Here is a 13,735-nt window from a genome sequence, read left to right on the forward strand (position 1 = left end):
CCTGCTGAGGCCCCACTGAGACAAGATGTTACACCACAGAGGAAAATGGGCTGGATGTGTTATGTTCCTATATTAACGCTAGCTTTTTACAAAATATGGATGGGAAAGTTTCTTTATATCAGAAGCCTAAAAAACAGGGTTTCTGTTATAGAAGTGGGGGAAGGGTATGCTGCAACTTAACAATTTAATTCAGTGAATACCTATTGATTGGTTATGTACAAAGACCGGTGCCAAGTGCTGAAGGGGAGATAAAGATAAAAAGAAGATAGTTCCTTCTTCCTGGGAAGCCAAGTCTCATAACCTTATTGATGGGGGAGATGCAGCTCACCTTGCGATATCTGATGACTTATAGTGTAAGTTCCATTTGCTCTATTGCCATCAATTTCAATTTATCATGCCTTGAGTGGGGGCTGTGGTCCAGTTGGGGAGATGCTGAGGATTAGAAAAGAACCATTGGGTGTCTTTATTTTTATATATTTTTTATATGTATTAGTTCCTTGCATTTACTTGAAGTTTATAGCATAATGTTGCGACCTTTGTTTAGATTTGGTGCAGATAAAATTTTCTTTTACTTTTTTTTTGGTTCATTTTAATGGGTTTTAGAGGAATTTTAACACATTTGTACTTCTGTTACTTCCTTCCTCTCATTGATTTTAATAGTTTGCCTACATATTAATGGTTTTAATCTTTTGTTATACATATTACACCCCCAGGTTATTTACTCTTAATTTTCTTGTCAATATTCTTTTTGACATTTAGACGTTTTAAATTTTCATGTAATCAATTCTTTTGATTCTTTTATAGTTTCTGCCTCTGGTCATGCCTAGAAAAGCCTTCCCCACACTGAAAATCAGATCAATAATTTTTATTCTCTACTATTTTCAAATGCTTCTTAATGGTTTTGCTTTTCACATTGAAGGTTAGACCCATTTGGAATTTGTTTAGATGAGTGTATAAGGCTAAATTTACATGGTAATTTTTTTCCCCCAGATGATAAGCCAGTTTCCCCATCACCTTTGGAATGACTGTCCAGGCCGCACACTATATTCTCATTTATTTATTTGGGTCTCTTTCTCGATTGTCTAGCTTCTTCCATTGCTTTGCCTATCCTGTGCTTGTACCTTCCTATTTCAGTTATTGTGAATTTATAATATATTTAATATTTTGTATGACAAGTCCTGCTTCATTGCTTTTTTCCTGACTCTTCAAAGTTTTCTCAGATGGTAGCCTCCATAATTTCCTTTGTCACTTGCTTCTAGTAGAGAATGGATACTGTTGACACCTAGGGGTAGTAATGAGTATGTCCCCTCATCTCACATACTCAGGGTGAAAGAACTCCAGCCTAGACACGACCCATTTCTTGCCTTGGGTCTGATTTGGTTTAAATCAGTAATGAAGCCGATGGAAAGGAGAGCAGGTCTGCCATAGACGGTAGTTTGGGGGATGGGAAACAGCATCTTGGAAAATATGGCTGGAAGTTCAGGTTATTTAAACTCAAAAATGTGGCGAAGAGCCAGCCTGATGAAGTCCAGGCTTTCACATTCGAGAGAAAAGGCAGACTGTTTTTAAGGTGGGGAAGGCCTTGAGCAGGCAGCGCAGAAAGCAGTCTAGAAGTCACGTGTTGATTGAATCAACTGCATGGTAGTGGCACATTTAGAATGGCAAGAATGATGCTGGGACTGAAAAGGGGCAGCGTGGTACAGAACAAGCAGGCGATGGCCTTCCTGCCCCTGCTGTGGGCCCGCCTTCTCCAAGCTGGGCGAGCACTTTGTTCTGCTGTTCCTGGGGTGGGTGAGAAACCTGGTGGTTTAAAAAGGTTAGCCAAGAGCGCTTCCCTGGTGGCGCAGTGGTTGAGAGCCCGCCTGCCGAAGCAGAGGACACGGGTTCGTGCCCCGGCCTGGGAAGATCCTGCGTGGCACGGAGCGGCTGGGCCCGTGAGCCATGGCCATTGAGCCTGCGCGTCCGGAGCCTGTGCTCCGCAGCGGGAGAGGCCACAACAGTGAGAGGCCCGCGTACCGCAAAAAAAAAAAATTAAATAAATAAATAAAATAAAAGGTTAGCCAAGAGATTAGAGGACCTAGAATGATTAATCTCAGAGAAGAGCAAACAGAGGAATAACGAGCTTAAGGAGAGTTCTCACACGGAAAAGAGTAAACAGTTAATCTCCCTCTGGGCTGAAAACAGGAAATGTGGGGAAGAAACCACTTACTTTACTGTGATGACAAAACATCATGAATGAAAGGGCATTTCATTGATAGCCTGAAGGGCTGAGTGCAGAGATACAGTAAGTCCCCTACATATGAACCTTCAAGTTGTGAGCTTTCAAGGATGAGAACGTGCATTCGCATGTCCAATCACGTAAGTTAGTTCACGTGTCTGGCGTACATTGTCATATGCGTGAATCCTCTGCAAGTGGTTGTGCTTTTGCGTACTTTACTGTACAGAACTGTATAGAGTACAGTAGTACGGTATCTTTATTTCAAGCCCAGGATGACCAGAGGCAAGTGTAAAAGCCGCGGTGATGTAGCTGGTACTGCTAAGAAGCGCCAGGAATCGGAGGCCCAGAGAAAGAATGAAGAGAGACAAGAGGAAGAAAAAGTAACTGAAGAACTGAAGAGATTCACGATGCAGGAAATGGCAAGGGGATTTCCTTTATGTGAGGAGGCACTGTTAGTTTTTGAGGCACAGCACCTGCACGTAGAATGGTACACTAAGGTTGCAACAGCCGTTCAGGATGCAATCCAGTGCTACCATGTCATCTATGATGAAAAAAAAGAGCTACTACCCAGATATCACTGGATCGTTTTTTCAAGAGGGTAGATAGAATTGAATCCAGCAAGGAACCAGAACCTGTGTCATCAGCGTCAGGCATGAGTGAAACTACGGCTTGCCGTCCGTCTCCTGTTGCTGACGATCCTTCAGCTCTACCATCTCCCACCCCCTCTCCCTCCTCCAGTCAGTAACTCTTCTTGCCTGTTCACTCGATGCCAGCCTCTGGATGCCAGCTGTTGTACTGTACTACTGTACTTTTCAAGGTACTGTACTGTAAGATTAAAAATGTTTTCTTTATTTTTGGTTTGTTTGTTTTTTATGTATTATTTGTGTGAAAAGTATTATAAACCTATTACAGTACAGTACTATATAGCCGATTGTGTTAGCTGGGTACCTAGGCTAACTTTGTCGGACTTACGAACAAATTGGACTTACAGACTCACTCTTGGAACGGAACTTGTTTGTATGCAGGGGACTTACTGTACTCAAATGCTCACATTTCCCTGGGGAACCTGGTAGGGGCTTTTTAAACTGCATTTTCCCCTCTCCCCATTACCGCTGCAGGGAGCTGGTCGTGTCTTCCTCAGGAGTGTCAGTTATGGAGTCTCTTACTGGACACCTCTTGGAAACAGCATAGACCTTCAACACCATAGTGTGAGGTCTTAACTGTAGGTGGGGGATTGTTCCCTAACAAACCCACGGATTTATGGAAAACAATTTGTGTGGCGTTTCTGGGTGACTTTGGAAGAAATTCTAGACTTAGCACTGTTTAATAAGAACTATAGGGGACTCTCACTCGTCCACCTGGTTTTAGATGCCTGGGTTTCCCGGTGGTCGCCCTAGGCCCTCATCTCTTCTCAGACGCATTTATACCTTCCCCCATGGGCAGCCGTAGCCTCTTCTATTGATGACTGACTCCATATCACCATCACAGTTTGCTCCTAAGCTCTAGACCCGCATTTCTAACTGCCTGCTGGACGATTTCACAAGCACTTCAAACTTAACAGGTCTAGAAGTGAGCTGCGTCTGAACCTTCCCTGCAGACCTTGATGAATGACATCACCACTGACTCAGTGGCCAAAACCAAAGCCCAGATTCCTTCCCCTTCCTTATCTTCCACCACCTTCTGTTCCGTCTCTGCCCTACGTGTCTTCTCCATCTGCCCTCTCTTCTCCCTTCCGAGTGCCATCACTCGCTTCAGACCTCAGGCACTTCTTACCTAGATTTTGGAGAACCTGTGCTTTTGCTCTTTTCCAATTCATCCTCCAACAGGCAGTCCAGATTGTATTTCTAAAATACACATCTGCTAAGAATCGTTAGATGGCTTTTCATTATTTCTAGGACCTCAGATCTGACCTATACTAACATGTCTCACTTTATTGCCCACTTCTACCCAGCTGGGACTCAACCTTTTGGACACACTGAACTCCCGCAGTTCTGTCTCTGCCCTCACTCTCTGTCACCCCCTGCCCCTGCGTATGTCTGTTTCTGTATTTGATGGGCTCACCCCCCTGCCCTTGGTGTTCTTCCTCTGCACTCCCACCACCCTCTTGTGGAACTTTATCGTAGTTCCAAGCACTGCCTGTTTATAAGACTTTCTCCACTATTAGACTCTGAGCTCCTGGAAAGCAGAAACCATGTCTTCCATAGCTGTTTCTCCCAGCCTCACATAGAGGTGCATAGAGGTGGCTAATAAATATTTGTTGAAAGGCAGTGTATGAATAACATATTCAGTAGAGCTTTAAAAATTATCTAGGAAGGTCTAAGTTTTTATTTATTATAATTTGAATTGAGAATTTCCACCCCAAAGCTATTTTCTCATTGGGTAAATAGAGTCTTGAGTGTCTATTTTGGCCTCTTAGTACTAATTTCACTGTGGCAGGATTCAGATGAATTTCAGGGGAGGGGGTGTTCATATTTTATTCTTTCTCTTTCTTCCTCCCTCCCTTTATAAATCTCATCCTCTTGATAGCACTGTGGAGAAGATTAAATGAGATGAGGCATATATAGGACACATCTGTATATGTGTTGTGTGCCCAACACATGTAAGCTGTGTTACTCACAAAGCAGAGTGGCAGCTGGTACATTTATACCATGAATATAACTCCCAGTTAGATGCTAGAACGCTGGTGTCAGCTGATCAACCAACATTCTCCTGCCTGTGGAATATCTATTTGGGAAATCTGGTTGCTGGGGAGAGCAAGATAAGGACAGACAGCTGTGTGATTATAAAGGACCTAGAAGTCTAGGGAATTCCCCAGTGGTCCAGCGGTTAGGACTCTGTGCTTTCACTGCCGAGGGCACAGGTTCGATCCCTGGTGGGGGAACTAAGATCCCACAAGCTGCACGGCACAGCCAAAAAATATATATATAATAATAATAATAATAATAATAATAAGTAAACTGTTCCTAAAGGATCTAGAAGTCTGATAAGCTGGTCTCTCCACCAAATAAGAACCTATTTACCAAGTTAATTGAAATGCCCACAGCATCCACCATCTGTCAGTGCTGGGGCATCATTTTTCTTTAATTGTAATAAAATATGTACAACATAAAATGTACCATTTTAATTATTTTTCAGGACACAATTTATTGGCATTAAGTGCATTCACAATGTTGTAAACCATCACCATTATCTATTCCTAAAATGTTGTCGTCACCCCAGGCAGAAACTCTGTTGACCATTAAGCAATAACTCCCCATTTCCTACACACCCCCTCAACCCTTGGCAACCTCTAATCTATTTCTGTCTCTATGGATTTACCTGTTCCAGATATTTCATGTAAGTGGAATCACGCAGTAGTTGTCCTTCTGTGTCTGGCTTATTTCATTTAGCCTTATGTGTTCAAGATTCATCCGTGTCGGAGCATGTGTCTGAATTTGCTCATCTCTTCTTACATGAAAACTTTCCTCTTGATGCCCCATGAGGACCACTTTTTTCATGCTTCTGCTTGTTCTGATCATACCCCCTTTCTTCTTTTCAACATGTTTTCAGAGCCTCCCCTTCCGGAAGTAGACTTTTTCACTGTGCACGGAGGGCCTTTACCACGCCTGAGACTGAAGAAAGCCAAGGAGAAAAATGGACCCATCAGGTCAGTAGAGGCCTCTTTTCCGTGGCTGCCCAGTGATCTCCATGGAGTGTTTTGAAAACTTTGGTTTGAGTGAGGAGGAGACTTCTCTTTAGGTGGCTTCACTGGAGTAGTTGAGTCAGTGCAGTCAGTGCCTCATTTTTTCTTTCCTTGGGTACAGACTGGGCCTTTAATTCCAACTAGCACCCTCCCTAATGAATAGAGAGACATGTAAAGGACCAGAGAAAAGCATTTGGGCAGCTGAGCTCGAGAAATTAAATCCGTTCCATTGGTCATTTGATGAGCACTGGTTGGGTGCCCGTGACATGTCAGGCTATCACTTTGCACTCACGCCTCCAGGTACATCCTTTAGTGATGGTGGGTCAGGAATATCATTTCATTTACCAAAGACAGAATATATTTTCCTTTATTTAAGGATGATCTTGGGGGGCGTGTAGTGCTTTCTTTTTCATTTATTTATTTATTGAAGTATAGCTGATTTACAATGTTGTTACAATCTCTGCTGTACAGCAGAGTGACTCAGTTATACACGTACAGACATTCTTTTTTTAAATATTCTTTTCCATTATGGCTTATCACAGGATATTGAATATAGTTCCCTGAGCTGTCCATTAGGACCTTGTTGTTTATCCCTTCTAAAGTAACAGTTTGCATCAACCAACCCCAAACTCCCCGTCCACCCTCTCCCTCCCCCACTCCCATGTGTGTAGTGATTTCTGGAAGAGTCATTTGGATAATTCTTTTAATTCATTCATGTATTGAGTTGTGAGCATGACACTGCATTGTTAACAACTGCTTCTGGGACTCCAGGTGGTATTAGGATGGAATTAATTTACCTCAGTTGCTGGACTACCTTTTATGCAATTAAGCTTTTTATTCACAAAGGTCATGGCAGGATTAGGAAAGCAGAATTATTCCCTTTTTAGAGAGGAAAATTGAGGTTTGCCTGGAGAGATGAGTAACTTACTGACAGTAACAAATCAAGGAGATGGCAACAACCTGTTTCCTTGACCTAACTTATACTGCCTATGTCTCTCCTGACCCTTCAGTCTAATGACCCTGCTGTACAATCAAGGTAAAATTCGTGAGGTATCACAGAACTATAGAAAAGAAAGTCTATAGGGGCTTCCCTGGTGGCGCAGTGGTTGGGAGGCCACCTGCCGATGCAGGGGACACAGGTTCATGCCCCCGTCTGGGAGGATCCCACATGCTGCGGGGCGGCTGGGCCCGTGAGCCATGGCCGCTGAGCCTGCACGTCCGGAGCCTGTGCTCCGCAACGGGAGAGGCCACAACAGTGAGGGGCCTGCGTACCGCAAAGAAAAAAAAAAGAAAGTCTATCGATATTATGTGTCCATTTGTAATGAAACTTGAGCTTTTTGTATCTATTAGTTTGAGTTCAGTAAGTGCTCAAAAGTCTTTCCAGGCATGGATGTGGCCTAAGTTGTTCTGTTTCTTGATTCCTGACAAGTTACTGGAAGGCATTGTAATTCTGTTGCTATAAGGAGAACAGAAGTTGTGATCTCACTGCCTGAGAGAATTTGCAAGACGTACGTGATATTTAGGCCAGATGATTATGTAAGGCAGAAAGAAAAGCCAAATGACAGTCTATCCTTGTGGCTCTGTGCTGGCCAGTGCCTCCAAAACAGGAAGTGGAGATCTGTGAGTCATTCAAGGGAGGGTGGTGGTGAGAAAGTCCTTCCAGAGCAGTCATGCTCTAAACAGCCACAACTGCTTCCCCAACATCATCGGGGCTAATTACCAGCAGGCAACTGGGGGGTTTTCTTGGACCGACTACCTGGTTTGAGCTGGGGGTAGCAGCACCGCCAGTGTGTGACAGGCCGGAGTCTGCCTTGTACGTTGTCAGGGGACAGTGGTTTGGGCACATGGTGGAGCAGGGGCTCTGGGGCCACACTCCCTTCCTTAGCTTGGTGATCTTGGGTGGATGATGCAGCCTGTGGCTGGGCCCTCTTAATGCTAGTGTCTCCCACACTTGCCAGATTACAAGTGTACCTGGGGTGCTTTATCAGCTGTATGAATTCTCAGACTCTACTGGAGATTTTGATTCAGTAGGTCTGGGCTGGGGGCTGGGAATTTGTACAATTGTCAAGCAACTCAGGTGATTATGATCATGCTAATTGGGGATACCGCTTTATGCGTCATGAATGGTGCCTCTACTGGGCAACGTTCAGAACCAAAAGAGTTCAGGTGAGCCTTGAACTTGCACTTGAATATCACCACCTACATGGAAAGGTGAGAGGGACTTGAAGATGTGCTTACAGACAGCATGGAGTCTGCTGCCCATTTACTTTCTTACCTGCAGCCATGATTCATAGGGATGTCTTCAAGTCCCCAGGAAAGTTTGTTGTTATAAGTGTTCCGTTGTCCGCAGTGGAGGCTTAGTAAATGTTTACTGGTGATGGCAGTGACAACTCATTGCCCTGCAGGCTTTACTTTGTCCCTTTTGTAGAAAGCCCTATGCTGAAAGTGAACCCAGAAACTTTGTGGAAATCAGGTGCCTGAGGACACCTGGGAATCTGGGGAGCCTGTTTGGTGGATAGTTTCCAAATCCAACACCTGCTGTTGGGGAGGACTCCCTTTTCTTAACCTAGTAACTCATGAGCTCTTAGGAAGCAGGAGATGGGGCATTAGGAATGCGGAGCAGGAAGCGTATACTTATTGGTAAAATAGAATTATGTGTGCTAATGAGTTTTGGAAATTACCCTAATTGTATTTGGTGCTGATGCACGTTTTTCTTCTCTACTGAAATTTCAACTCAAGAAACATTAGTGAGGAATCGGTCACAGCCAAAGAGCTGTGCAAGGATTTGCAATGATACAAGAGTAAGTCATTCAATAAAGATGCAGACGTAGAGAATGGACTTGAGGACACGGGGAGGGGGAAGGGTAAGCTGGGACGAAGAGAGTGGCATGGACATATATACACTACCAAATGTAAAATAGATAGCTAGTGGGAAGCTGCCGCACAGCACAGGGAGATCAGCTCGGTGCTTTGTGTCCACCTAGAGGGGTGGGATAGGGAGGGTGGGAGGGAGATGCAAGAGGGAGGAGATATGGGGATATATGTATATGTATAGCTGATTCACTTTGTTATAAAGCAGAAACTAACACACCATTGTAAAGCCATTGTACTCCAATAAAGATGTTAAAAAAAAAGCACCCCTATGAACTTAAAAAAAAAAAAAAGAGTAAATCATTCAAATCCCTGCTATCAAGCCTGATAGAAAAAGCAGACATCCCAACACCTACTATACTAGAGGCAGGAGATGAGTCCCGAATAGATGGGAATAAAAAGAAAGGCGTGATTCATTCTCAGAGTGTTTTTTTTTTTTAACATCTTTATTGCAGTATAATTGCTTCACCATGGTGTGTTAGTTTCTGCTTTATAACAAAGTGAATCAGTTATACATATACATATGTTCCCATATGTCTTCCCTCTTGCATCTCCCTCCCTCCCACCCTCCCTTATCCCACCCCTCTAGGTGGTCACAAAGCACCGAGCTGATCTCCCTGTGCTATGCGGCTGCTTCCCACTAGCTATCTATTTTACGTTTGGTAGTGTATATATGTCCGTGCCACTCTCACTTTGTCACAGCTTACCCTTCCCCCTCCCCATATCCTCAAGTCCATGCTCTAGTAGGTCTCTCAGAGTGTTTTTGTTCTTACACTTCCTTTCACTGACAGATTTTGTATTTGGTGGGATAAATAATACTAAAACACATGACAAAAATGACACCTGATTGCTAGTGTGTTTCTTTGTCCGCATCTAGGGAACATATGAGATTTTCCCTTTCCGGCTCTTTCAGGATATTGTTAGACTAGAGGAACTCATGGTGATCTGTACTCCATGCTTCTCATTCATTTCACAGGAACTTTGGTATCAGTACGTGAACTGGAGGGAATGTAAATCACATGAGTTCCGTTTTAGGTACCCCATGTGATTGCGTGGAGCCTTTTTGCAGACTTAGTGCATTAACTCTTGTAGGCATTTGGCCTCCATGTGACTGCTAAACCCTTTCCACAGCTGGGCTTTATTTGCCCATGTGAAAATCACTGATTAGATCAACTTTAAGACACATATACTCCAGGTAGTTATACGTGCAGCAACTTCTCTCAGCTAAAGAGGATTTACCGGATAGCCATCTGCAGCCAGAACTTGGAGAGATCCTTCACCCAGTGTCATCTGGCATTAACACTGTTGGTTCCAACTGGAGTTCCATGGCGGTGGGAGCTGTCAGACCGTAAACCCCACACGAGCAAGGACTTTTACCCAGTGGTGCATCTCCAGTGTCTAGAAAAGTGTTGATCTCATAGCAGGTGCTCAACAAATATGAATAAATGAATGAACGAATCCCCCAAGCAAGGATCTGATAGACATTTTCTTTTCTCTTCCAGTTCATATCAGGTGTTAGTGCTTCCCCTGGCCCTCCAAAGCACATTTGTTTGTGATTCTGAAGAGGCTGCCTCATTCTTTAGCAATGCTTCTGGTGCTGATGGATATGTGACGGCAGAACTGCTGGCCAAGGATGTTCCCGATGATGCCATAGAGATATCTATTGGAGACAGGCTGTACTATGGGAAATATTATAATGCACCCTTGAAAATAGGGAATGATTACTGCATTATATTACGAATCACAAGTGAATGGAATAAGGTATATTTCTTTAAAAACTCTTGTGAATTCTATATTTTCCTCTTCATGTGAAATTTAAATATCTGAACATTTGTTTTCCCAATATTTGAGATGAACACTGCTTGTAAGAACAATAAGAATGTGTTGAATCTTTTCACTTTAAAGAGGATGAGCAGGTGAAACCTTTTTGGAGGTTGATGTTCTGAACTTGCTGGGGGACCTGTTTGGACTGAACTAGTTTGGGTTCTTCTTCTTAAGCTTCAAGAATGCCCTCATCCTATTACACTGCTGAAGCCTGAGTTGGAGAGGAACATCTAGATCTTTCTGTCACTTCCCCATACTCCTGCCAGACTGCTGCCTCTCCTCATTCTCCAGGAAGCCAGAAGGAAGGGCAGGTTAAGCTCAGCACTATTTTCTGGCTCTATTTTCTGCTTCCGTTATTTCCTTGGCTATTGCGTAAGCCTCACTCTCCTGTCTCCATCCTTAGAAAGGCTATGTTTTTCCAGTGCTGGTTCTTTCTTGAGACATAAAACGGTATATTAATTACAGAATGAATAGATGGGGACTTCCCTGGAGGTCCAGTGGTTAAGACTCCATGCTTCCAATGCAAGGGGGTGTGGGTTTGATCCCTGGTCAGGGAACTGAGATCCCATCTACCATGTGGTGTGGCCAAAAAAAAAGAATGAATAAATATAATGAGCTGGACAAGCAGAATAGCAAGAGCTGGATGGGTCAGTCAGGGGTGGAAGATCTGGAATAAACATTGTGATGGTTGCCCTAGGAGGACTCCAGGTTTGGTATCAATTCATATCGGTTGGTAATGGAAACTAGAAAAAATAATATTAATAGAAACATCTCTTGACTGATGAATTTGAGCCATCTTGCATGTAAGGTTCACCACGTATTTAAAACTGAAACACGCAATTAAATTCTGTATAGGACACAAGTGAAATGCACCATTATGATGCTTGATATAAAACTAAGAATATGTCCAAGTAGCGAAAAGTTCTGGTGGTGTTTTGTGGCAATTATGTAGGGGTTAAGAATTGGAAGACTAAAGTCCAGAATATATTGCCCTGAATTTGCTCCAAAGGTGTTTATGACTTAGACAAGGCCTCCTTGCTGGAAAATTACCCAGAGATCCTGACTTGGTGTTTCTAGACATAGACAACACTGGCAGTACCATATGTGTGCAACTCAGAGATTGCTCAGAGAGCTGCTGTCTCAGATTGCGACTTTGGTCTGGGAGGGTGTATTAGTTATCTTGGGCTGCCATTTCAAAATACCATAGACTGCATGGCTTAAACAACAGACATTTATTTCTCATAGTTCTGGAGATGGGGAAGTCCAAGATTAAGATGCAGGCTACTTTGGTTCCCCGGGGAGGACCCTCTTCCTGGCTTGCAGACAGCTGCCTTCTTGCTGTGTCCTCATGTGGTGGCGACTGAGTGAGCTCTGATCAGTCTTCCTCATCTTATGGACCCTGATCCCATCATGTGGGCCTTACCCTCATGACCTCATCTAAACCTAATTACATTCCAAAGGCCCCACCTCCAAAGAACATCACATTGGGGGTTAGGGCTTCAATATGGATCAATATCAATTTGGGGCACAAAGGGAATGAAGTGGGAGGTTTCGATAAGAATTCTAGTTTATAGGGAACTTTCCTGTGATGTCATTGATGCCTCTTTTTCGTACAGCTAAGCGGAATACGTGCTTGTTCTTTGAAATAATTTATGTTTGGACTCACATATTTGAATTGCTATTACTTCCCCTGTGGGTTTCAAATATATTAGTGTTGCAGTCATATTAAAATCAGTAGTGATTTATTTATTTATTTTTCTTTTTAAAACAGCTTTACTGAGATGCGATTCATATAATTCTAAAGTGTACAATTTAATGGTTTTTAATATATTTACAAGATGGTGGTAATGCAACAATCACCATCAAATACTCATTTAGCAGTGATTATTTTTAATATTTATTTTTAATTGTGGTAAAATACACATAAAATTTACCATCTTAACAATTTTTTTTAAAATTAATTAATTAATTAATTAATTTTTGGCTGTGTTGGGTCTTCGTTTCTGTGCGAGGGCTTTCTCTAGCTGCGGCGAGCAGGGGCCACTCTTCATCACGGCGCGCGGGCCTCTCACTATCTCGGCCTCTCTTGTTGTGGAGCACAAGCTCCTGACGCACAGGCTCATCAGTTGTGGCTCACGGGCCCAGTTGCTCCGCGGCATGTGGGATCCTCCCAGACCAGGGCTCAAACCCGTGTCCCCTGCATTGGCAGGCAGACTCTCAACCACTGCGCCACCAGGGAAGCCCTTAACAATTTTTTAAACTAACAATTTGGTAGTGTCGAGTACACTTACACTGTTGAGAAACCAATCTTCAGAACTTTTCATCTTGCAAGACTGAAACTCTGTACCCATTAAACAACTCCCCATTCCTCCTCTTCTTCCCCAACTCCTGGCAACTACCCTTTTACTTTCTGTCTCTATGAATTTGACTAGTTACCTTGTGTAAGTAGAATCATACAGTATTTATCTTTTTGTGATTGTCTTATTTCATTTAGCATAATGTCTTCAAGGGTCACTCATGCTGTAGCATGTTTCAGAATTTCCTTTCTTTTTAAGGCTGAATAATATTCCATTGTATGTATGGGTAAACATTTTGTTTATCCATGATCTGTAGATGGACACTTGGGTTGCTTCCATCTTTTAGCAATTGCAAATAATTCTCCTGTGACCATGGGTGTTCAAATATCTCTTTGCGTCTCTGCTTTCACTTCTTTTGGGTATACACCCTCAAGTGGAATTGTTGGATCGTTCGGTAATTTTATTTTTTAAATTATTTTTGAAGATCCCCATACAGTTTTCCATAACCACTGCACCATTTTACACTCCCACCGACAGTGCACAAGCGTTCCATTTTCTCCACATCCTCCCCAACACTTGCTGTTTTCTGTTTTAATGATGGCTTTCCTAATGGATGTGAGGTGGCTTCACATAGTGGTTTTGGTTTGCATTTCCATAATGATTTATGATGTTGAGCATGTTTTCAGGTACTTTTGACAATTTGTATATCTTCTTTGGAGAAATGGTTATTCAAGTCCTTTGCCCATCTTTGAAGTGATTTATTTCTTTGTTGTTGAGTTTTAGGAGCTTGCTATATATTCTGGATATGTGATTTACAAATATTTTTTCCCATTATGTGAGTTA

At 42.9% G+C, this 13,735-nt stretch overlaps 1 protein-coding gene across 1 annotated transcript in view; it reads left to right on the forward strand.

Annotated features, from left to right (window-relative positions):
• Positions 1–13,735, forward strand: part of SUSD1 (sushi domain containing 1) — a 135,065-nt gene that overhangs the window by 93,559 nt on the left and 27,771 nt on the right. The window contains exons 13-14 of the mRNA XM_007449808.1: positions 5,768–5,864; positions 10,274–10,532. Coding sequence (XP_007449870.1) covers positions 5,768–5,864; positions 10,274–10,532 — 356 coding nt within the window. The remainder of the gene's footprint in view (positions 1–5,767; positions 5,865–10,273; positions 10,533–13,735) is intronic.

Source organism: Lipotes vexillifer, unplaced genomic scaffold, assembly GCF_000442215.2.
Source record: "Lipotes vexillifer unplaced genomic scaffold, Lipotes_vexillifer_v1.1 scaffold230, whole genome shotgun sequence".
In the NCBI taxonomy this organism is placed as follows: domain Eukaryota; kingdom Metazoa; phylum Chordata; class Mammalia; order Artiodactyla; family Lipotidae; genus Lipotes; species Lipotes vexillifer.